Raw genomic sequence first — 23,589 nt, 5'->3', positions numbered from 1 at the left:
CTAGCTTCCTGATAGAAGTCAGAGTGAACACACACAAAAGAATGAAGACCTCATGGAATTAATTCATAAAACCCCAAGGATATGAGGAGAGAAGGAAGGAACGAAGGAAGGAAGGAGGGAAGGAAAGAGAGAATCATGAATAAAATCAAACTAAGAAAATATGGCAATCACAAAGGAGATAAGAATTAATAAGCATTTTAGGAAACCCATACTTAGAAATTAATAAACAGAAACTTTATATTGGTTTAAAAACTTAAAATCATTAAAATATTAAAAAAATTAAGACATTTCCTCAAATAAATGGCATCAATGAAGATACCAAAGCTATTAAAAAGTGAACTGAAAAAGTTTTTTTATTTATTTTATTAATTACACTTTATTCACATTGTATCCCCCATAAGCCCCTCCCAACTCCGGGTCCCACCCTCCCTCCCCCTTCTTCACGCATGCCCCTCCCCAAGTCCACTGATAGGGGAGGTCCTCCTCTCCTTCCTTCTGATCTTAGTCTATCAGATCTCATCAGGAGTGGCTGCATTGTCATCTTCTGTGGCCTGGTAAGGCTGCTCCCCCCTCAGGGGGAGGTGATCAAAGAGTAGGCCAATCAGTTTATGTCAGAGGCAGTCCCTCTTCCCATTACTATGGAACCCACTTGGACACTGAACTGCCCTGGGCTACATCTGTGCAGGGGGTGAACTGAAATTTTGAAGGTGAAAAAAGGATTAACTAAAGTGAAAGTTCACTGGAAGGCCTCAGCCCAGACTTGAGTAGGCAGAAGAGTTCAGGACAAAGAAAGTCAGCTGAGGAGAGCCAAATTGAGGAACATGAAGAAGCAATAGGGAGAGAGGGGAACAGTTCTAAAGGCATGTAATAAAAATAATGGGATTTAAAGAAAGACGAAAAAGATGTGAAGGAATAATAGCCAAAACTTCCCAAACATGAAGAAGATATTAACTTATATACTCAAGAAACTTCAAGTAAAATGAATCAAAGATACCATACCCCCCACACACTGAAAATGAGTGTGTGTCAGAGAAAGAGAGCATCAAAGGGAGCTCCCAAGAATAGCAGAAAAGAGACTCAGCAGGTAAAGTTGTCTTCACCCCTCCAGATCCCATGAACTGATGACTGTGAAGACAGATTAGATAAAGCCAAGTGAAATGAGTACATAGCTCAGTTCAGTGATAAGGAATGTGATAAGCACACACAAGACCCTAGCTCAATACCCAAAACTAAAGAACAAGAACAATAATAACAACAGTGATAATAATAATAACAACAACAACTACATAAATTGTATACATCCTGGGACTGGAGAGATGGCTCGACACTTAGGAGCACTGGATGTTCTTCCAGAAAACAAGGGTTTGATTCTAGTACCAACATGGTGGCTCCTAAGCGACTGTTCTCGGAACTCTGATGCTCTCTTACGGTCTTCATGGACTAAGCATGCAAATGGTGCATAGACATTCACGCAGACAAAACACCCATACACATAAAATATTAAAATTAAAACAAGGAATCACAGAAAGGTACCGACTATAAAACTGACTTAAAAAAAAAAAAAAAGAGATCTACAACCAGTAAAGGACTCATAAGAAGTGTGTGTGCACTAAAAAGTGAAAAATCCTGAACTTTATATTATAGTTGCCCTAAGGATTTAGATTCCTTAGATGCATATGCTGTGATATTGCAATGCATGTGCCCTCCACCTTCTCATTTTGTATGTGGAAGTCCTCACTCTAAGTGACAGCTGAGGGGTGGAGCCTTTAGGACAGGGATCACCAACCTTCCTAATGCTGGGACATTTTATCACACTTCCTCGTATTGTGGTAGCCCCCAACCAACCATAAAATTTCTCTTCTGGCTTCAGCTGGCACTGCATGCACATGGTAACAATTTCCAATTTCGGGGAAAGATTGTGGTGTGTGGGCATTATGTAGGTAGAAAGAAGTGGTGCTGTTGACCGCCCTAATGGACAGGTCAGCTCTTGTTAAGCACATGACTAGAGGTCAGGCATCAAGTGTGTGGAGATGAGGAACTCTCCTCTAAATAAGACTGTGTGGTGCAGGAAAACAATGAATATGCCACCAGTATTTCCAATATAAGCTCTTTATCACTCTCTTGAAATCGGAGAGGTGCTTATTATTTATAAGCACATTAATTAATGCTGCTTATTAAGCCACACAATGACAAGTCAATTCATGAGTGGTGACTCAAACTAAACTTTCTCTCTAGGAACCACCTGGCTTTCCATGTGCAGTGAGCAGGAGGCATTCTGGAAGGCAATGGTCCCAAATTGATACTATATTTACTGTCTTTATCAGCCATCAAGACTTTCCTCACAGATAAAAGGAAACTACATGATTTCCACTGTCCAGTCTTGACAGGATGTATCAACAGGAACTATGATATATAGACAGAATTATATTTCTTTATATGTTGCAAGTGGCCCAATTACTACAATCTTAAAAACTGAAAGATAAAAAGCTGTCAGTTCTACCACAAGTATTATTTCAAAGTTGCAAAGTGATAGATCAATGTAGCATCGCTAAGCTCTTAAATGTAGTTATTTTTCCCTGTTATCCACCAGAAGCAATTTATTTAATAAAGTACCACTTTCATGAAAAAGATCTTTGTAAGCCTGGAAGAAAAGAGAACTGGGAAAGATGAAGCAAAGTCTGCAAAGGAAGAAGAGGTATCCAGGAAGAGACACACTTTACTTCTTCAGCCAGTTTTCCCAGGTCTGCACCTTATCTTGCTTTACTATTTTTACTACACACACACACACACACACACACACACACACACACACACACGCACACACACAATGAACAGCTTAAGGATGTGATAGATCAAATACTTCTTAGCCCTTATGTTTAAACAGCAAAATGCTTTAAACACAATCATAATTCAATCATAAAAATCAGGAAATTAATAATGATATGACCTTAGCCAAATTTGAACTGAGTAGTTCATGTCATATATAGAAAAGCAATCTTTTCCAGCTTAAAATGCAACCCGGCACCCCACGCTGCTTATGTCATTTTCGTAACCTTCAGTTTGGATCAAGTCCTAATTACTGTTTTTCCCATAACCTTGACATTTTGAGACCAGGGCAATTATTTTATAGAATGTCCTTCAAGTTAAATGGTCTATTTCTCATGAGTATTTTTTCTTTTTTCTTTTCTTTTGGACAGACTGGCAACGAGAGTCCTCTGAATGTATCTTATCAGGAGGCACAATCACGTCTATTTGTACCACACCTAACGAGGTTTCTCCATTGCAAAAGTGCCATTTCCCCTTCTATAACTAATACGTTTTCTGGCATCATACTTGAAAATAGGAAAAATTTATTCTCAACAAAATTTGACCTTTAATTTCAGTATATATTAATGTCTCCTCCAACCCCCCCAAAAAAGTACCTGCCAAATGCCGTTTTCTAACAGTGCTGGAGTTTTCTAAATTTTTTTGTTTAAGGAGCTTTATTTTATTCGATTTATTCACTCACACCAATACAGACTGATATGTTTACATTTTATCCACTGAGCTATTATCATTACTGCTACTATGTATACTGTTAATACCATTATTTGATACCTAAAAGATCTTACATTTAGGCAGCCATGGCCCTCCAAAAGCTGGCTCCTCTCAGTCTTCCTGGGTGGTCCTTTGAGCATTTCTCCCTACTGTCTGTTTTCAGCTATGTATCTTGTACTCTCCCAGCCACAGTCCTATAATAGGGCACTTGCCTGGGCAGTCCTAGTTCGCATTTCGGGAATCACACAGGGACTGTTTATTATAGATCAAATACTCTATTGACAGGACCTACTAATTGAGCTATCTCTTCCCCTGGATCACCATCACCTTTGCCTTCATGTTTTATGTTTGTTTTCTTAAGTGTCTGTCTATCTGTCTGTCTGTTTATCTATCTATCTATCTGCTTATTTATTTATTTATTTTAAGCCTTTTGGTAGCTTGAAATTTTATGTTGGAGTAAAAAACTTTTTCACTTCGGTTTTTACTGAGAGGTGTGCTCTGGGCTATGGGTTTCTCTGGCCAATGACTTAAGCGCATCTTCTAGTACAAACAAAGACATGAAGCATCAGCCCTACAACCTCAAGAAACAATATCAGCTTAACAATCGCAGCGAATAGAAAAAGTGTTGCCCTTCTGTAGTGGCCAGAAAGGGCCTGGTCCATGTTGACACATTTCGCCTCCAGACTTGAGTATTCCTTATCAATGTGTAGGGCCATTAGTGTTTCTGATTTTACAAGTTTTTCAGGCATTGGTATAATTGTATGAAGTTTACCACTGAGCCCTTAAAACCCAAATTAGAAAAAAATAGACACTCTACAAAATCTGAAACTTTCTCAGTACCACAGAGCGCTTAAGAGTTCCAGACCTGCAATATTTGAATTGGGGATGCTCAGCCTGTGTCATTAAGCTTTAGACATTCTATAGTCTGCTGTCTGCTCACTCAATAGCTGCTGACTATAACTTTTCAGGTGAAAGGGCCCTTGGTTTATTGATTTTGTTTAAATTTTTAGTTCAATAAATTTTATTTAGAGTAATATATATATACTTTATAGAATTTACTGGTACTTTTCTTTATGACCCAATTAACATGATAAATTGTTTTCTACATAAACTTGGAGAAAAAGGGCATATTCCCTATTACCCAGATATATACTGATTATATTTAGGTCCTCTCTCTCTCTACCTACCTCTACATACATACATACATATTTTAAAGTGTTTATAGACTTTAATAAAAAGTATTTTACACTTTGCAGAGTTGCTACTGCAGGACTCTACACAAAGAAGAATAAAGATTTTGAGCTCTTTAAAAGCAATTCTCTGTTTAAAAAAATACCTTCCCTTCTTTCTCTATAACAACATCTCTCAAAATATTCACCATACTGACTTCTCTTCTTTGTCTCAACAACTATCTTGGTTGCTTTTTTAAGCAAATCTACTATCTGAGCATTTCATTTAATTCTTCACATTCCCCATCAGATCTGAAAACTCCCCCTCCCACAACTACTCTTTCTACCATTCTTTGTTTTCCCACTTAGATTAACTTTCTAGCATATGTAAAATATACCCATGATGTTTTTATTTCTAAAAGAGAATTCCCCATGAAATCATTTCTCATTTTTTACCTACAGCTCATCATTGGCTTCACTGCTGGCCACTTGACACTAGTTTCTAGACTCATGATGATCTAGTTTCACCTCTATTTTCTACATATTTAATGTATGGGTGTTTTGCCTGCATGTATGACTGTGAACCATGTACATGCAATGCCTGAAGGGATTAGAAGGGGGTGTCAGGTTTCCTGGGATTCTCTAGTCTCAGATACAGATGATTGTCAACTGTCACAAGGGTGCTGGAAACAAATCAGAATATTCTGGAAGAGTAGCCAGGACTTAATTCTGAGCCAACTCTCCAGCCCCTCCTCCACACTCTTCTTCACTGTCGTTTATATAAAATATCTTACCTTACACGTGGCATATATTTCTAACCATTGATTACTATATTTTAGTCTATCTCCTGGAATTTTCCATGATTTTTGCTTTTTAAAACGTAGTGGTTTGGTTTTTACAACAAATATTTATAACTGCTACATGTTTTTTATTTTTCAAATAAAAAATGTATTCATTTTCTATTTCTGCCATAGCGAAATTTTCTAATCTGTTGGCAAGACAATGCCCACTTAAACTTTTTTTTTTAACCTGTTAGTTGCTATGAGTGGTATATCTAGAAAGAATGGCTCTCATCTACCTCTTGCCTTAAAATCTAGTAAGAACAAAACCAAGCTGTCAACAGAGCCATTGCCCTTTCTGGAGACTATGGGAGTGAAACACTTCACACTCACTCTCTGAGGAAGTAGGGATGATTCTTTTATTTCTTTTCCATATCACTTCTCCAACTAATGATACTACAGCAAGTCCCTCTTACATGTTAATGATCTCTTTGTTATTTATATAATTTCTTTCTGTCTCTTGTCAAAAATGTTCTGCTTTTACGTTTCAGGTTCTTAAATTGAGACTACCCCCAAAATCCCAGATAATCTCTGTATTCTGAGGTCTATGTACTCAATTATACCTGTAAAGTCCCTTTTGTCACTTAATGTAAGCTATTCATAGTCTCAGGGAGGAGGTTATCAAAAACATCATCCTACTTACTGAAAAACTTTTGTTTTCTTGCATTTAATGTTTCTTTACTGAACCTGACTTTGTTAAACATTAGGATCACTTTCTGTTTGCTTGTCTGTCTCTCTTTGAATACTCCTTATTTTTTAGTCTTCTTGAGTGCTATTTTAAGCATATCTCTTTTAAATAGCATACAGTTGGATCTTACTTTGTTGTACAAATTTAAAAATTATTCTAATGGTGGGTCAGGTCTATTCACATTTGTTGATATTACAGATACATTAAGGATTAACAATGTCTTATTGACTGACAGTTGTCTGTAAGTATGTTTTTTATACCCTTTTCTTTATGCACCTAAAATAGGTAAACTCTAAGAGAAAGAAACAGAATAGCAGTCATTAAGAAATGGACATATTTTACTGAGTGGGGTGTTTCTGTTTGGGAAATAAGACAGGGAAACAGCAGTGATGGTGCTGTACAAATTGATGGATGAACTCAATCATGGGAAATAGACTTAAAATGGTAAACTTTACAGCACAGAGAGGAATCAGAAGTAACGATTAAGAATATGTGATGTCACTAGTATTACTTTATAACTTTGTGCAGAAATAACAAGAAACTCAAATCATACTTAAACAAATGGATCTAGATTACTCAAGCCAGTGAATTTCTCAGGGCTTTGACCACCCCCCACCCCTGCTCCCCAGAAAAGAGTTTATCCAAGTATTGATGAACACTGGATATCTAGTTGAGAAAATGTATAGACTGTGGCTGAAGCAGCTTCTAATTTATCTGAATTAAATGATTACTTTTATAATTCATCTCAATTACACAATAATCGTCTTTAGTTCCACTGTTGTATTTTAACGGTTGAAAAGCTTATATATACAACTTGTGGCAAGAGCATCAGAAACAAAGGGTGTATGGCATAAACTACTTCACTTAACTTCATATAAAAATAAGTGCATGGCTCCATTCGCAAGAGGAGAAAACAAGTTCAGAAAGATGAAGGAAGAAGCAGTTCCAGCTAATGAGATGTGTAGCAAGAATGGAACCCAGCACTAACTAACTGCAAAGCCCATGCTAGGGAGTCATCACACTTTGAAATGAGGTTTACAGATCCTGGGGAGAGAATGGATATGCTAAATCACAAGATCAACAGGTATCTTCATGGGAGAAAAGGCAATATTTGGGAGGAAAAATGAACAGAAACTATCTCTGACTTTCAGTATATATTCTTTGTGATTAAAACAATCACGGATTACAGAAGAGAACAAAAGGCAATACTGGCACCAAATTTTGAGAAAGGACAAAACTTGAGCATGATAGCTCACGCATGTAATCCCATAACTCAGGAGGGAGTGGCAGGCAGATTCCTAAGAGCTCAAGGACAAAATGGTTTATGTAGTTAGTTCAATGCTAGTCAGGACTATCTCAAAACAAACAAATAAATAAAACATCAGACACTTTCAAGTCAATTTCAGCGTATAGTGAGCAGTACAGAGGGGTGAATCAACTGATGTAGACCTTCATCGACAAGACTAACTTAGATGCTTAATGTATAGAAAACAGTAAACAAAAAAGTAGGTTTCTATTTCTGAAGTACATCAACTACAGACAAACAGCAGCGATAATTAATGACTTTCATATCTCATTTAGAGGAAAAGGGAAGTTATTTAAATAATTTAAATTATTTAAAATCCCCAGGGATTTCCTTCAGGCATGCCTGCCTTATTTCCAGCTAAGGAACAAAATATCAGTAAGAGTTTAGGAACAACACAGTTGTTTAACACATAGGAGTAAATGTCAAGTCAATGTATTAGAGGTTTCAGGCAGGAAAGCTGGAAAGAAGGAAAACTAACAGCTAGAAATCTCCAGTCATCATCATTTCAGTCTACAGTCCATCATCGTGACATGGTAACCTTTTCAGGAAGAATGCTTCTTTTGGTTCACAGTTTAATCAGCTTTGGTTTACTGTAGCCCCACGCTTCTTGGAGTATGGCAAGGCAACATACGACAGGCATACACTGGAGCTAGCTGCTCACCTCACAGCGGTTAGCAAGTCCACAGCGCTGCATTCTAACCTCCCCATCAGGCACACTCCTGATGGCAAGACTGCTTCTAACTTTGAAAGGTCTCATAACCTCCCAGAAGTACCACAGTAGGACACTAAGCCTGTAACAATTATCTGTTGGGGGCACTTATCCAAACCACAGTCCTCACACTGTAATGGAACAAGTAAAGCTGTCTTTTAGTAGCTAACACAATCAAGAACAAAAAATTTCTAAGGAAGCTACACTGAAGCTATGAGAACTCATAGCAGTCCAGCGAGGTAGGTAAAGGAAAGGTATTAAATTTTACAAAATTACTAAATATTGAAAATGATTTTCAACAGAATATAAAAAGAAGTAGAAGCAATTTTTCAAGTTATTTTTAAGCTAGTATAGTGAATATAATAAACACTGCCAAGGAAATATATGATATAAATAAACAGTTCACAAGCTAGAAAACTTAGTAATATTAAAACATTGGTTTTCCCCACTGTAAATCCAGGATAAACCTTGGAGACATTTCAACAGGTGTTTTATAGATTTAGGAATTGATTCTAAAATCTAAATTGAAATGACCTACCACAATCAAGGTAACTCTGAAAAAGAAATATAAAGTTGGAAGGACTTCTACCTCCCAAGTGTCAGGATTAAAGGAGTGAGCCACCACCAGCAAGATCTCATGATTAAATGACTAAAACAAGCATAACGATTATAGTAAAAACAAACAAAAAAATAAAAAACAAACAAAACAACAACAAAACCTTGGGCAGCTACTCACAAAGTTAGGCAATAAACATTGGACCCAACCTCTCTACTGCAAGGCATTTTATCTAAGAAAAATGAATGAAAACCTCTACTTCACAAAGATTTAGTCTCAAAATAGAAATAACCAAGAGAAGCAAATTGTAATATGGATACATCAGAACACTACTTAGCAGTAAGGCACAATGAATCACATAAAATGAAGTAACACGGACCAACATAAAAACCCTGTGCTGGGGGCTGGAGGGAAAGGTGGCTTAGGGGTCAGGAATGCTTCTGCGCTTTCAGAGGACGGCTGCCAGCACCTAAACTGGATGGCTCTCAGCACCTGTAATTGCAATCTAAGAGATCCAAAGGCCTCCTCTGGTGTCCAGGAGTTCGTGTATGCTGTGGCATACGTTCACACAAAAACATAAACATAAATAAAAAATGTCTTTAAAAACATCTAACACTGTGCTACGGCAAAGCAGGTGTTTATGTGTTTCACGGAATTCTTGAAAGCTTCAACTAAACCTGGTCTGGGCTGCAAGGAACAGGGGTGAAAGTGCATTTAGAGATATATGTGGGTGTTCTATGCATCAGCAAAGTTTTATTTGGTGAAATCAATCTACACACTTCAAAGTTGATTTTAAAACTCTTCTAAGCGTATGTTCAGTGAAATAACACATGCTTTAATGAAGGCAGCTGATGACAAAGGCTGCATTTCATTATAAGTATTTATTAGATACTACAAAGAATTTAGTATTAAAGTTAAGGTTTTTGATACGGTAAGATCACCTTGGGAAAAAGGATTGCAGTAAAGTGTTCTAAATAGTTCCTTCTGGGCTGAGTACACGGCTCAATGGTAGAGCACCTGCTTACCACACATGAGACCCTGAGTCAGCCCAGCCCCACAAGAACTTACAAACAAACAGGCATTCTAAGAGACACTTGTAAAGCTGACCACCTAGAGGAATGAAGTGATTTAAGGGACAATATATTCTTATTGCTAGCATGTTAAAAGAGGAGCTTTTAAGGCAGTAGATGAAGCAATAACAAAATTCAACCCATCTGACCCAACTCTTATGGCATTCTCTGAAACATTATCCTATTTTGTATTTTTGAGGCAGCCTCGCCATGTAGCGCAGACAGGCCTTGAACTCACAAGGCTACCATTAGAGCCTACCAAATACAGGGATTGGAGGCGTATATCACCAGACACTGATCTGAAGCATTTAAAGTTTAAGCCAACGTGTCTTCTACCTTCCCGCCTAATTTTACCTCAAATCAAACTATGCAATGTGCAGCATAAATTACAACTTGTATGTCACTGTCTATAAAACTCTGATGTCTGAAAGTCCCCTGGATGTAGAACAGGTGAACTTGGTCCCACAACGAACAGTGCCAGTCCCTTTCAGTCTGAATCACCATCACTGCTAGGTACTTAAGTTGAGGTGATACAGTGGCAATAACGGAAGGCTGACAAACAGATTCCGAAAGGGAGAGAGTAATGGTTTCCAGTGCATTATAAGAGCTTTACATACTTGTGGACACTTGTCTAGCAAGGCAAGCTGCCATTCTGAGGCAGGGTTCCTGAGTACCCAATCTCCCATGTACAGCACAGAACAGACCTGCTATGAGCTTATTATGCTACTCACCTTTTCTTTCATTTGGACTTCCTAACGACACGTTAGGACACAGGAGGAAGTGGATCTCTGATGTTTGCATGCCTTGTTCAAATTACCAATCACAGAGTTATGACTCAAACTTGTTTATTTCAGCTAGAAAGTCCATGCTCTTAAGTGCTGGGCTGTAACACTTCCAAGGGAAAACCCCACCTCTCTGAGATGGACTACAGAAGCTTGCGAAACAGTGATGGGATCATTTTTTTAAACTCCATTTACCTTTAGGGGGCGCAGGGCACCACAAAATTTCGTCCACCAGCTGTTTTCAATGAATTCTAAGTGCCGCTCTCTTTTCCTAAGTGTTCTTAATCTTTCTTCACATTGCTTTAAGGCACGTCTATCCCTCGCTGGCAAAGGTCGACCATCTTTACTCTAAAAGCAACAGAACAAAATCGAGGTTTGTTTGTTTGTTTTCTTTCAAATCATTAAAGTCTTAACAAAGTACTCAGCAGATTCAGCAGATCAAGGGCCTTTCTAAGCTTGGATATTCCACAGGAGAATGCATAACAGACATAGCCCAGTGCTGAAATGGGGCTACCTGTGTCTGCTTCTGCGGTCTTCCTAATATGTGGTAAATTCATGCGGGAACAATGACTCATAATAAAAGCATCCCATGAAAACAAACCCAGAGAGGATAGAAAACACACCTGCTTTTATCAGAAGAACAAATTTTTACTTGGAGCTCTATTTAAAAAATGCAAAACCACTAAGAACAGGAGGATGCCCATACTATTCCTCTTAAGGTACAAAACACATGTTCCCCAGCACATGCTACGATAGCCTCAATCTCAAGGAACAAAATGAAGATAATACACAAAAAAACCTTTCAGAGAAGCCTCCATGTTTAAAACATGTGTTCATGGTTGCACCAGTTTCTCCTGAAACCAATCACCCTCTTTCATAGTTTATCTTGATGGGCACTTCAGTTGGGAGTTCAGAAGGCCAGAATGCTGGACGGTGGAAGGAGGGCTCAAGAGGTTTCAGAGGAGAACAGTGACTCTAACAGAAACCTAGAAAGGGTCCATGCATGTTCCATGCAGACAGTCTGGCTACATTCTGCCCAGACGCTGAAAACCTGAGTAAGGTTAAGTTCAAAGTAAAGGATGACACTGTGTGGTAGAGAAGATTTTACGACTGCATATCCTTCAAGCTATGACAGGCCTACTGCTCAGTCTTCTTAGATTTACACTGAGTATGTGGAAGATAAAGATATATAAAATGAAGAGTCTGATGAGAAGAACAGCACAAGGAGCTCCTCCAAGTTGTGAACAAGATGGATACAGACAAACATCCTCAGCTTTTCCTGAGATCAGCACCACTGTAGAGAAATCACAGGCTTGCACTGGGTGGTAGAAAGGGGGCTGGAAGGCAACTCTGTACTTGCTAAGAATTCCAAGAAGTAGTATTTCAAATCCACCTGGAAAGATGATACTGCCCTTTCAGGAAAGGGCAGTTCCTTCACGGCACTCTGCTGGGAAATGGCCATCAAAGGAAGTGCCTTCCTAGGTTGTCACAAAGATACACAGAAGCCATTGCATGTGTGGTCCAGGGGCCTGGGCTTGAGCTGGCATCAGAAGGTGTTCCTGTACCCATAATGGTGGTTTTGAAAGCATTTAAGACTCATCAGTGAGTAGGTTATGAGGCTTATAGCAAGGTTCAGAAAGCCACGGAGCCCAGGTAATATGTAGCAGGGTTGGTATTCCTATAGAGAGATTCTGAGCAGGCTATTCATGAAGTTGTGAAGGTAAAGCCAAAATAGGAATGGAAACCCCAGGATATTGTAGATAACAAAAACGAGACATCTGCTGGGGAAAGCTACAGATACTGAGTAAAACCAAAGGAAAAGAGCCCACATATGCCACCAGTAACTGAGCAGAGCCATGTGCACTCATTGTCACAGATGATTCCACCACAAACCCTAGATGGGAAACATGAAACTTCAGGTTTAGTGTCTATCCACTTTCCATGCTATCTTCCTGTTCTTCCTTTTTGCAATGGGAACATTATTAACTTTACTCTGTTACTTTACAGGGTCTCACAGTGAGGAAAATACACTCCCTTCCCCACGACTTTGCCAGAAACTCTTAAAGATAGAGCAGCTGCTTTTATACAATGACATGAGGGTAGAACGTTATGGGATACAGTGATCTTTTGGGGGCATCATGTTAATAAAGGCTGGACTTCGGATGATTAATTTCATTGCAGATTTACTGAATTGGAAAACCACATATAGTCTTGAGGAAACATACTTTTTTCTTTTTTTAATTTAGTTACAGTTTGATAACTTTGTATCCCTGCTGTATCCCACTCCCTCTTTCTCTCCCAATCCTACCCTTCCACCCTCATCTCCTCCCTGCCCCTTTCCAAGTCCACTGATAAGGGAGAACCTCCTCCCCTTTCATCTGATACTGGTTTATCAGGTGTCTTCAGGACTGGCTACAAAGTCCTCATCTGTGGCCTACCAAGCCTGCTCCTTCCTGGGGGGGTGGGGGGAGCTCAAAGAGTCCACCATCGAGTTCATGTCAGAAACAGTCCCTGTTCCCCTTATTAGGGTACCAACTTGGATACTGAGCTACCAAGGGCTACATCTGAGCAGGGGCTCTAGGTTGTATCCATACATGGTCCTTGTTTAGAGAAACAGTCTCATGAAAGACCCCTGTGCCTTGATATATTTGGTCCTTGTGGAACTCCTGTCCTCTCCAGTTCTGATACACTGCTAGGTAAAGTCTTTCAGAGGCCCTCTGTGGTAGGCTTCTGTCCTGTTACTTGTTTGCTTCTACATCCAATGTCCATCCCATTTGTCTTTCTAAATGAGGACTGATCATCGTACCCTGGGTCCTCTTTCTTGTTTATCTTCTTTAGGTGTATAGATTTTAGTATGTTTATCCTATCTTATAGGTCTATATAAGTGAGTATATAGCATGTGTGTCTTTCTACTTTTGGGTTACCTCACTCAGGATGATATTTTCTAGTTCCCACCATTTGCCTGCAAATTTCATGATTTCCTCGTTTTTAATTGCTGAGTAGTATTCCATTGTGTAAAAGTACCATAACTTCTGTATCCATTCCTCAACTGAGGGACATCTGGATTGTTTCCAGGTTCTGGCTATTACGAATAAAGCTGCTCTGAACATGGTTGAGCAAGAGAATCTTACTGTGTATATTCTCTTTTGTATATGTCTGTGAGGACTACTCCAGAGAAAATCAATTGAGGCAAAAAAGACTACCCTTGAATACACCCCATGGCTAGCATGAAACACACTTAATAAAGAAGGAGAAAGGAGAAAGCAATCAAGTGTCACCGTGCCCTGTGTCACGGCCCACCCAGATAAAAGAGACATTCTCCCACACTCCCATGACAGAGTCTTTTGACTTCTACATGTATTCTGTAGCATCATCCCATTACCATTCACTCCCACCCAAAGAAATAGATAAAAATAAAGCAAAACAGAAGAGTTGCCTGGCCACCTCAGTGCGCCCACCTGATACACTGTACTCCGACCAAGATCCTAAGTAAGCCATTCTTACTACAAAAAAAAAAAAAGGGGTGGGTGGGTAAATGTGTTCTTTAAAGATGGCATTGGAAGAAAAATTTGTTAGCCTGTTCTCAGATATGTATTTACCTCACACATGATTAAATGTAACCTTCAACTGCTCAACAAATACCCAAAATTTGAGAGTTTTTTTTTTTTTATACATAAAATCAGGATGACTGAGAGCTGCAGAAGTCTTGGTCATAAGCAAGCAGTGGGTGATTTTTAGTTGTTAAAATACCAGCAAAAAGTCTCAAAGTGTATCCTATATATCCACAGAAATTAAAAAAAAAAAAACCAAACAATAGAGACATACATCTTGAAGTATTTGTTGCACAAAACTCAAACAATGTAAAAGGCTCTGGGTTTGCCAAGGGCAAAATCACATCACAAGGGACCATAAAGATAAGGAAACTTTATGCTTCCAATGACAAGACAGCAGCTTACTTTTGACCGAATCGTTTGAATGTGCTGCTCCACTTCTTCAATGTCTTCAGTGTTTTCCAGGCGTTCATAAGTAGCATTTCTAGTGCCTTTAATCAGGTTTAAAGGTAATGCTGACATGCCATATGCCTGAAAGGAATGACAAGTAAATGTTTTAATAAAGTACTCAAAATATTTTATATACAATTTTCAGGTTCAAAAATCAGGTCTACATAACTACAAATAACTTATCTTGTCTCAATCTCATTTTTAAACTTTTAGCCAAGTTGCTTAGACTCCTGATTCCAATTTATACCATAGCATTAACATAAATAAAGTCTACTTTTATTTCTAAAAACATAAAAAAAAAATCACCTTTGGAGAAATAACTTGAAAGTGAGCGAGAGTGAACAAGTAAAGTTGGTCACCAAGCCCATTCGGCCCTGATCACACTCTTAACCTCAGAATTCCTCCAGGTACACACATGCAGGTATGCTTTCAAAACAAATCAGTCACACTTTATCAAAGTGATACATTACAACTACAGACTGATCAGGTTAATATAGTACGAGTTATTATAAAAACTAGCAGTTATTCTCCAATTACATAGGGTAAACCTTTAGACCACATCACTGATATTTGAAGACTAATTTATAGACTAATTATCTATACACAATTTACTCAATATTCTATATGTAAATAACCAAACTTTTTTTACTAATCTTCAAATACATTTCAACAGTTAATTTACAACACTGAAAATAAATGTACTACTCAGGTCCAAATTCCATTCCCAAATGATATATATTTCTTAAATCTATCAACATAAGACTCAGGGACATTGGCTATGTGGCCCCTATTCAAAGATACACTAAGTGCTTAAGAAACTTAGTAAGGGGAGCAGAGGCTATCTCTGACATGAACTCAGTGGCTGACTCTCTGATCACCTTTGCCAAGCCACAGAAGAAGATGATGCAGGTCTCTGATGAGACCTGATAGGCTAGATTCAGATGGAAGGGGAAGAGGTCCTCCCCTATCAGGGGAATAGAGAAAGGGCATATGGGTAGAAGAGGGAGAGTGGGTAGGATTAGGAGGAGACAAGGGAGGGGGCTGCAGCGGGGATACAAAGTGAATAAATTACAATAAACAAACAAACAAATAAAAGAAACTTGAGAACTATTATCTCCTAGTTGCAACAACAAACTCTGACTGTCAGATGCAAACTTGTCATCTAAAATCCTTTTCATATTTCTTCTAAGCACACAGCCATTGCACCTTACTCAGTCTCCCCTATAGTTCGGAAGGAGCGTCAGTTTGGGTTCCCCATACTTCACTGGACAGCTGTGAATTATTTAATGTGTTAACTCCAGTTCTGCTTCACTAGGACTCTACTGTTTAGTCAGTATTTGCGACATGCTCCTGATTCACAGTCTACAGTCAAAGCCCAGGGTGTGTGTGCATTTTTCTGACTGTCCTGCTGCGCTGACCTAGCCCATTTTCAGTGCTGCTTCAAAGTAATCTTGCTCCCACACCATTATCAGACCATGTCATCTTCTAACTAATTTTTAAGATTCTTCAGGACTCATGAATATATCATGCAAAATCTTCTCACAGGAGAGGATTCTGGGAAAGTTCTTCTAGGGTAAATGCAGGGGACAGGGAGGGAAACAGCATACAGTACCTTTAGTTGCTGTAGCCAGAGTAGTTCTACTCATATCGTCATTCTTAACACACACATATATATTATATATGTTTTTATATATGCATATATATGTATAGTTTCAGAATCTCATTTGAGATTGCATTTAAAAGGAATTTTAATAATTCTTTAATATGGTCTAGAATGAATGACTATTCTTACAGGAATCTTGCATTCTCATCATCTTGTTAACCTCATTTCTCCCCCAACTGTTCACCACCCTTAAAACCCTCTAGTGACCCTCTTCAGGCTTGGCTGTATCACTCTTTGATCCATGCAGCGCTCTCCCCAGAATGCCACTTACTGCCCTGACTCATTAGAAATTTTCAGTGCACTTCAAGTCTCAGCTTAATTATACCATGTCTGAAAAACTTCCCCTGATCTGCAAATGTGCCTTGCTCATAATAAATAACAATGTGTGGTTAACATTACTGGCCTGCCAAACTTGGCTAATCAGGCTTTTAAGCTAGAGCAGAGTAACAAGAGCAGAAACTACTTGATATGTTCAGATTAGGTTCCAATTCTTTTCCTTCCTGTCTTTATTCTAAGAACACTTACTAAACTGGTGATTTGTCTCTAAAGATAATACTTGATTAAAAGCCTTCAAAAAGAGAGAGCTCGTAATTATCATGGAGTTATTTTCTTTCACACAGAGGTATTTATTAGAAGAGCCGAAGTGAATTCCTCAGTAGCTTCATATAAAGTACATTAGAAAATAAAAATATTCACGTGTTAACAGCGTGTTTTAAAAGGACACCAGGGTACTCCACCTCTCTCTGAAGTCTTAGCGAAGGTAGCAAATGCAAGACAATAACCACTGGCTTGGTTACCCGCTTTGACTTGCTTCTAAATTGCATGTTTAAGTTTCAGTGATTATCAGGAAAATTAACTATAATGTTCAGATTTTAATAAGCTTGAAATAAACATTTTAAAATATTAAAGTTTCTAACTAATCTTTTGAGTTTAAGTTCATCTTGGGGGGGGAACGTGTGTACAAAAGCACTTTTATTGCTTACTACTGCCCTCCAGTGGATTTCTAGGAAATTGTCAAATCTAAATGAGACAGTAGGCATTTAAAATGCTTCTTCTAGGTTAGCCATAATTGCCTCCAATTTTTGTTGTTTTGTTTTGCTTCCAAGAATAAACCATCAACCAAAACACTTAAAAACATTATGAATAAAGTTCAAACATTTTTTTCCATCTTATTTTACTGATTAGTTTAGAATGGAAATTTCTCTATATATGTGACTCCCTTAGAATGATGTTTCCAACTCAAAACCTCTTGGCTATTTGCTGAGGTTCAGCAAAGCACATGCAAGGTAAGCAAACATTCCCCATGTGTCTGTAAAACCTGTGACTCAGTGACATGTGTACTGCACGAGAATCCGGCCTTCCTCATAAGGACACATCCACTTCCTAACAACATCAGCAACGTCTGGATGTGTCCCACCCGACACTGATGTCTTCTAACTCCTGACGGGCAGAGGTCAGGACACAGCAGCATCACAAACACAATAACAAACTCAGCCCTAGTTCCGGAGCTGTCACCTGCCATGAGTTACACTCACCCCTGGTACAAAATACCGAGTTTAACTGCCAATTACATATCTAAGACAGTCTTGTGGCATAGAAACAAACAGTCCACACAGAGCAGAGAACAACAAGGAAGTACAGGGAACAACATTTACTAGAACAATGAACAAAACTGCACAGGGTTTTTTTTTTGTTTTTTTTTTTTTTCTTTTTTTCTTTTTGCAGAGCAACAGTAAAGGATTCTGTGTTCTTCGAAGAGTAGAGCCTCATTTAGAAGCGGTTTCGAATTTTCTAATTAGGTATATATTTTCTCCTTAAGTATTGCCTTTCGAATGCTAAGACAAAAAGCAGCAAAGCAATGAAAACTGACAGAATGGTGCGTCAGTAGCTTCAAGTCAGATTCCAGACATGGGAGTAGAATATCCCAAACAGATACATTATTAGTTCTCAATATCATAAAAGTAGATATTGCCCTCTATTTATCCCTAATGAGTGTGAAGTTAGCCATCTTGTCACTAGGCACACCGCTGGCCTTATTTTATATGCAAATATCTCCATTCACCATTTCCCCACTTGGTGGCACCAAGAAAATTTACAATATCTACATAGGTATGTATCCCCAGAGGTTTCATTTGTTAAATATCAAAGTTATCAGATCCCCTTCAACATAAGCTTCAAATAATAGGCAGATTAAAACAGTTTGTTATTCTCTTAAAACTAAGTGTGTAATTACATAGCTAATCCTTAAGACATAGTACAGTGTCAAAAGCAAAGTGAAATTTTAAATGATCAACTAGTACCTAAACGAAATAATATACATTATATATAAGAAACACACTTGATTAGTACAGAAATGACTGCAATTTCAATATAAAAATAAGCTATAAGTTCACAGACATAATTTTCAGTTAGTTGATTCTTTATATTCATGGTCAAAGTAGTCAACACTTTAATTTCCCACTTTGGAAACTTCAGGTAAAATTCTACCTTTATGAATATCTTGCACACTAGTCTTCACAAAAGACCAATTCTCAAGCCTTTCCATAATAAGTTTGAGAAAATGCTATAGCTCAATTGTAAACAAATATAGTAATTAGTAATATTAACTACCTACTTACACTAAAGGTACTTGTCTACATTTGGTTGCTTTTTGATTAATTTTCAAAGGAATTGGTGTAGTTTTCTGATTGGACTTTAATAAACTTAAGAAATTACTGGCCCAGGGAAATTTCTACCAGGGAAGCACGTGACAGATAGCAGAGGTTATAAATAACCTCAAGCAACCTACTCAACTCCAAACGCTCTCCATGCCACTGTCAGTAATAAAATGAGCCAAACCCTCGGCTAGGTGTGAAATATTATCTCACTGTGCTTTGAGCATATTTTCAGTGCTATTTAAGTGATATTTATTCTCTTTCCATATCCTTCCAATTCCAACTAACCATCAATTATGAATATATCTCTGACTTGCACATCCTTGAATAATTCATTTCCTCACTCTTCATGATATAATTGCTTTGTGCATGTTCTTACTTTCAGACAGAAGAAAGAAGTAGAAATCGCAGTTTGGTTTATATGAAACTAAATATTTAACTATGTTAACGACGAATAGTTCACAAGCAGTCACACTGAATTTCTGAAATATTACTCTACCCTGATCATCAAGAAACAGAGACAGCAGAGTAGGTTAGACAGTTCTTGAATTTGAACTACACAGTAAACCTCTCCATTTTCTTGTGTGTTCGGCTTAAAGAAAAGCTGTAACTCCTAGCTTGTTTGAAACTATGCCACTCTTCTCCTTGGCCTGGGGACTTAAGGCACTCCTTCCCTTTCTGTTCAGCAACTCCTCTTTCTCCTTTGGCTTCCAACCTTAGTGTAATTCCCTCCGGTTATTTTATCACTACCTTTAAGGTTGCTCCTCTGTATATAAGATAAGTTGTTTTAAAAATATCTCAATTCAATATGATTATTTGGTCTAAATGATTAAATGAAAATTTTCAAAGTTGAACAACATAAAATATTAGTTAAAAATATTTCTTTATGGGCTGGAGAGATGGCTCAGCAGTAAAGAACACTGGCAGCTCGTGCAGAGGGCCCATGTCTGACTCCCAGCACCCACACTGCAGCTCACAATGACCTACAACGTTAGTTCCAGGGCATTTGGCTCCCTCTTCTTTCCTCTACAGGCACCAGCACTCAAGCGGTGCCCTACTATGCAGGCCCAACGCCCTCACACAAAAGAAAAGTAATTAATTAAAATATTTCTCCATATCATAACATTGCTCATCCAGGAAGGTGTCTGTCTTTTTTTGGACATTTCCTCAATCTCTGTTTTTTATTTTATTTTATTTTTATTAATTACAATTTATTCACCTTGTATCCCAGCTATATACCCCTCCCTCCATCTTCTCCTTCTTTGCCCCTCCCCCAGTCCAGCCATAGGGGCAGTCCTCCTCCCCTTCCATCTGACCCAAGCCTATAAGGAAGCTATCTTTCAAATGGTCTTAGTGATGATTTCACACATTTTCCTCCTCACTCCAAACTGGAAGCCAGCTTATGAGCTGACTCCTCTCCTCCCTCACACCTAAAGTGGTGCCTTCTTTAGGATATCAGTAGAGCAAACAGCCTAGGCAGATACAAGTGGCATATTCCTCTGGAGCAAAGGGCAGCCACAAAGTGACTCAGCTTCCCTGAGCCAGAATCCCTTTTTTTGTATCACACCTCATTGTGCGCGTCTCTCCTTGGATTCTCCTCACAATTGCTGGTGGAAACAGAGACAATGAACCTGAACAACATCAAGGCTGTGGAGTGCTGCTGCTGTGATCAGCAAAGCGTTTCATCTGACTCGGAAGTCTTGCACCATCTATAAGAACACGCAGCATTGTAGCAGACTCCAAGCAGGGTGAGTCCTGGGCCTTTCACAGTTTCTGACAGTGGTATTACATGTTAGGTTTCCATCTTGTCCATTTGTTTCTCCTGACCAATCTTTCATCCACTGCCTTCCTCATTTTCCTGTAATTACCAAATCGCTTCTGTAAACAAACCTCCTGAGCTTCCCAAATACCTGTGAAACCTTTCCATTCCCATCTAGAAGACAGACTCAAGAAGGTTAAGCGACAAACTCAGAATTAGTATGACAGAACAGCCAAAGAACAGTGACTTGGGCCCCAGATATAACTCCTGATTGGTTTACAATTTGTGACTTCTTGTTAACACAAATAATTATTATGCTGTAAACATTCTGTGAGACAGATAACCACCCACAACTAGCAGATGGCAAACTTGTTATGTACTAATACATTAAAACACAGAAAACTCAACATGAATAATTAAACTCAAGATATTACAATGTACTTTTATTAAGCTATTTAACTTTTGTTAAGTTAATTTTTTAAAAATTATCTTTATGCGATTTAGTGCGCATACGTGTACGCGGACACGTGCATGGATAACTAGTGGGAGCTGGTTCCTGCGACCACATGGATTCTAGAGATCAAACGCAGACTGTGAGTCCTGGTAGCAGGCACCTTTACCCAGGGAGCTATCTTGGCAGCCCAAGCTCTTTGAATTATGTATGTAATAACACATGAATGATCACGGAACATAATGCAATTCTGTTATTATAGTAGCAGCCCATTTCTTTTATGCTTAAAGATATGCAAAAATGTTTCCAAAAGAACAGTACATTTCATCTTTACAAGAATCAAGAATGCTCTATGTACAATTTCATTACTCTCAAAAGCTTCCGGATAATTTAAATGCTGCTTATACAGCACAGTGGGGAAGAGGTGAGAGAGAGCACTGATTATGGCCTCTTTCTTTTTCATTTGACCAAACCAAAGAGCAGTCTGCATGCCTTGCTACTGAACAAAATAAGAAAGTTAGAAAATACAGTATCAGTGTCTACACTAGAGGAGCGTCAGCATCTGACTGAACAGTACACACCCAGACAAAGCAATCTCTGAGCCAGTAACATACCGGCCTATGCTTCAGGGCTCTGGCGCGCACACATTACTAACTCCACTATTGCACAAGGCACAATTAGTTGCAATTCACAAGTTATAGGACTCATATTTCAGTACTAATTTTGCAAACAGATAAGATAATCAAGTCTCAAATAAGGATAATGAGAACAAGAAATTGAAGGTAAAGGACAGTGAGAAGATGACTGAGAACCAGGGTTGCTGCATTGGGGGATGCTTTAGCTTTAGTTCCGATGTACTTACTGTGTATGTTATGGCTGCCAGCATTCCAATCAAGGTCAGAGAACTAATGGAAAACGACAGTGCAGCTATACCATCTGTGAAAATGAAAAACACTGTTAATGCACATTTATATGAGCCTAATGTTTATATTTATTATAGCACATAAAATACACAGGGCAGGCTCCTTTAGGCATTAGGAAGTAATAAAACAAATATATATTACTGTGTCCTTCAAGTGCTAATTCTATTCAAAACATGAATTTTTAAAGAGCTCTTTATAAATCAATCTTTAAATCAGCTAAGATTTCCTTTCCTTCACCTTTTAAAAATAGAAAGAAAAAGATTAGTTTAATTATTGGACCTAAAAAGAAATCAGTAAAATATTAGGTGCTTGCCTCTTCAATTTCTTGTTCTCGTCTTCCTTATTTGAGATGTGGTTATCTTATCTTTTGCAAAATTAATACTGAGAAATAAATCCTGTTAACTTGTCAATTACAACCTTTCGTACCCACTTGTGTGTGCTGTGGTATGTAGAGTATATGTACACGTGTGTGTGAAAGGTAGAGGAGGGAGGTCAGTATTGTATATCTTCCAGTTGCTATACAATCTTTTCCTTCCTTCTCTCCCTCCCTCCCTCTCTTCCTTCCTTTCCTCTCTTTCTTTTTTTGAGATAGGGTCTTTCACTGAACCAGAAGTTTACCAATTCATTTAGACCCACCAGCCAGCAAGCTGAGGGATTCTCCACCTGTCTTCAACCATTTGTGGTGAGGTTACAGGTCTTTTATGTTGGTGGTAGGAATCCATACTCTGGGTTTCATGCTTGCACAAGTACTTTGCCCACTAAGGTACCATCTCCTCCGCCATGCCTGGACTTCCTTATAACACTAACTATATGGGAAGATCCTGCCCTTCCCTCTTTTTCCTGCCTTCCATTAGTCTTGATAATTTTGGAATTTTTTTCTATTAATTTGAAACTATTGTTTGTATGTAGCCTAAAATCTTCAGTTTTTCATCTTTTTTAAATGTGCTGTTTTGAGAATTTCTTGGGCACTGTATTTACACCATTTCCACCTGTGCACATGCCTCTACCCTACAAGACTGCTCAAGTTAAGGTCTCTTCTATTATTATGTAATATCCAGTCTACTAAGCTCATCTAGTGTTTCTTTAATGTACATGTAATTGAGGCTGACCTCTTGGAACTACATAACCTAGCTCAGGGAGCTCACTCTCCCTCTCTCAGCAGGCACAGACTGCCTTCTCTTCATCTAGGGGTGGGACTTGTGAAATTCCCCTAATGCACTGTAGTCACATCAACTGGCATTGCCACTCTGCAAATTTTGTCTCGGGAGCCATATTGTTGAGATTTCATGAATGCAGCATCCCTGCCATGCCTAGAGAAGACTATCTAGAAGAAAGCACCCTGGTCCTCTGGCTCTTACAGTCTTTCCACCCTTCCTCCATGATGTTCTGAGCCTTAGGTACAGAGGCTGCATTCTAACTGGGAAGGGGGAAAGGAGAGTAACCTAGAGGGAGAGGAAAGAAGGATTCAGAACACTAAGCATA

The 23,589-nt window shown here is 38.5% G+C and overlaps 1 protein-coding gene across 1 annotated transcript in view; it reads right to left on the bottom strand.

The window, feature by feature from the left end:
- Positions 1–23,589, bottom strand: part of Lmbrd1 (LMBR1 domain containing 1) — a 98,023-nt gene that overhangs the window by 27,877 nt on the left and 46,557 nt on the right. Inside the window, exons 7-9 of the mRNA XM_021656348.2 lie at positions 22,047–22,120; positions 14,613–14,738; positions 10,852–11,004 (exon numbers count right to left, since the gene is read on the bottom strand). Coding sequence (XP_021512023.1) covers positions 10,852–11,004; positions 14,613–14,738; positions 22,047–22,120 — 353 coding nt within the window. The remainder of the gene's footprint in view (positions 1–10,851; positions 11,005–14,612; positions 14,739–22,046; positions 22,121–23,589) is intronic.

This window comes from Meriones unguiculatus, chromosome 16 (genome assembly GCF_030254825.1).
Source record: "Meriones unguiculatus strain TT.TT164.6M chromosome 16, Bangor_MerUng_6.1, whole genome shotgun sequence".
NCBI lineage: Eukaryota > Metazoa > Chordata > Mammalia > Rodentia > Muridae > Meriones > Meriones unguiculatus.
This window is presented reverse-complemented; position numbering and strand designations above follow the sequence as displayed.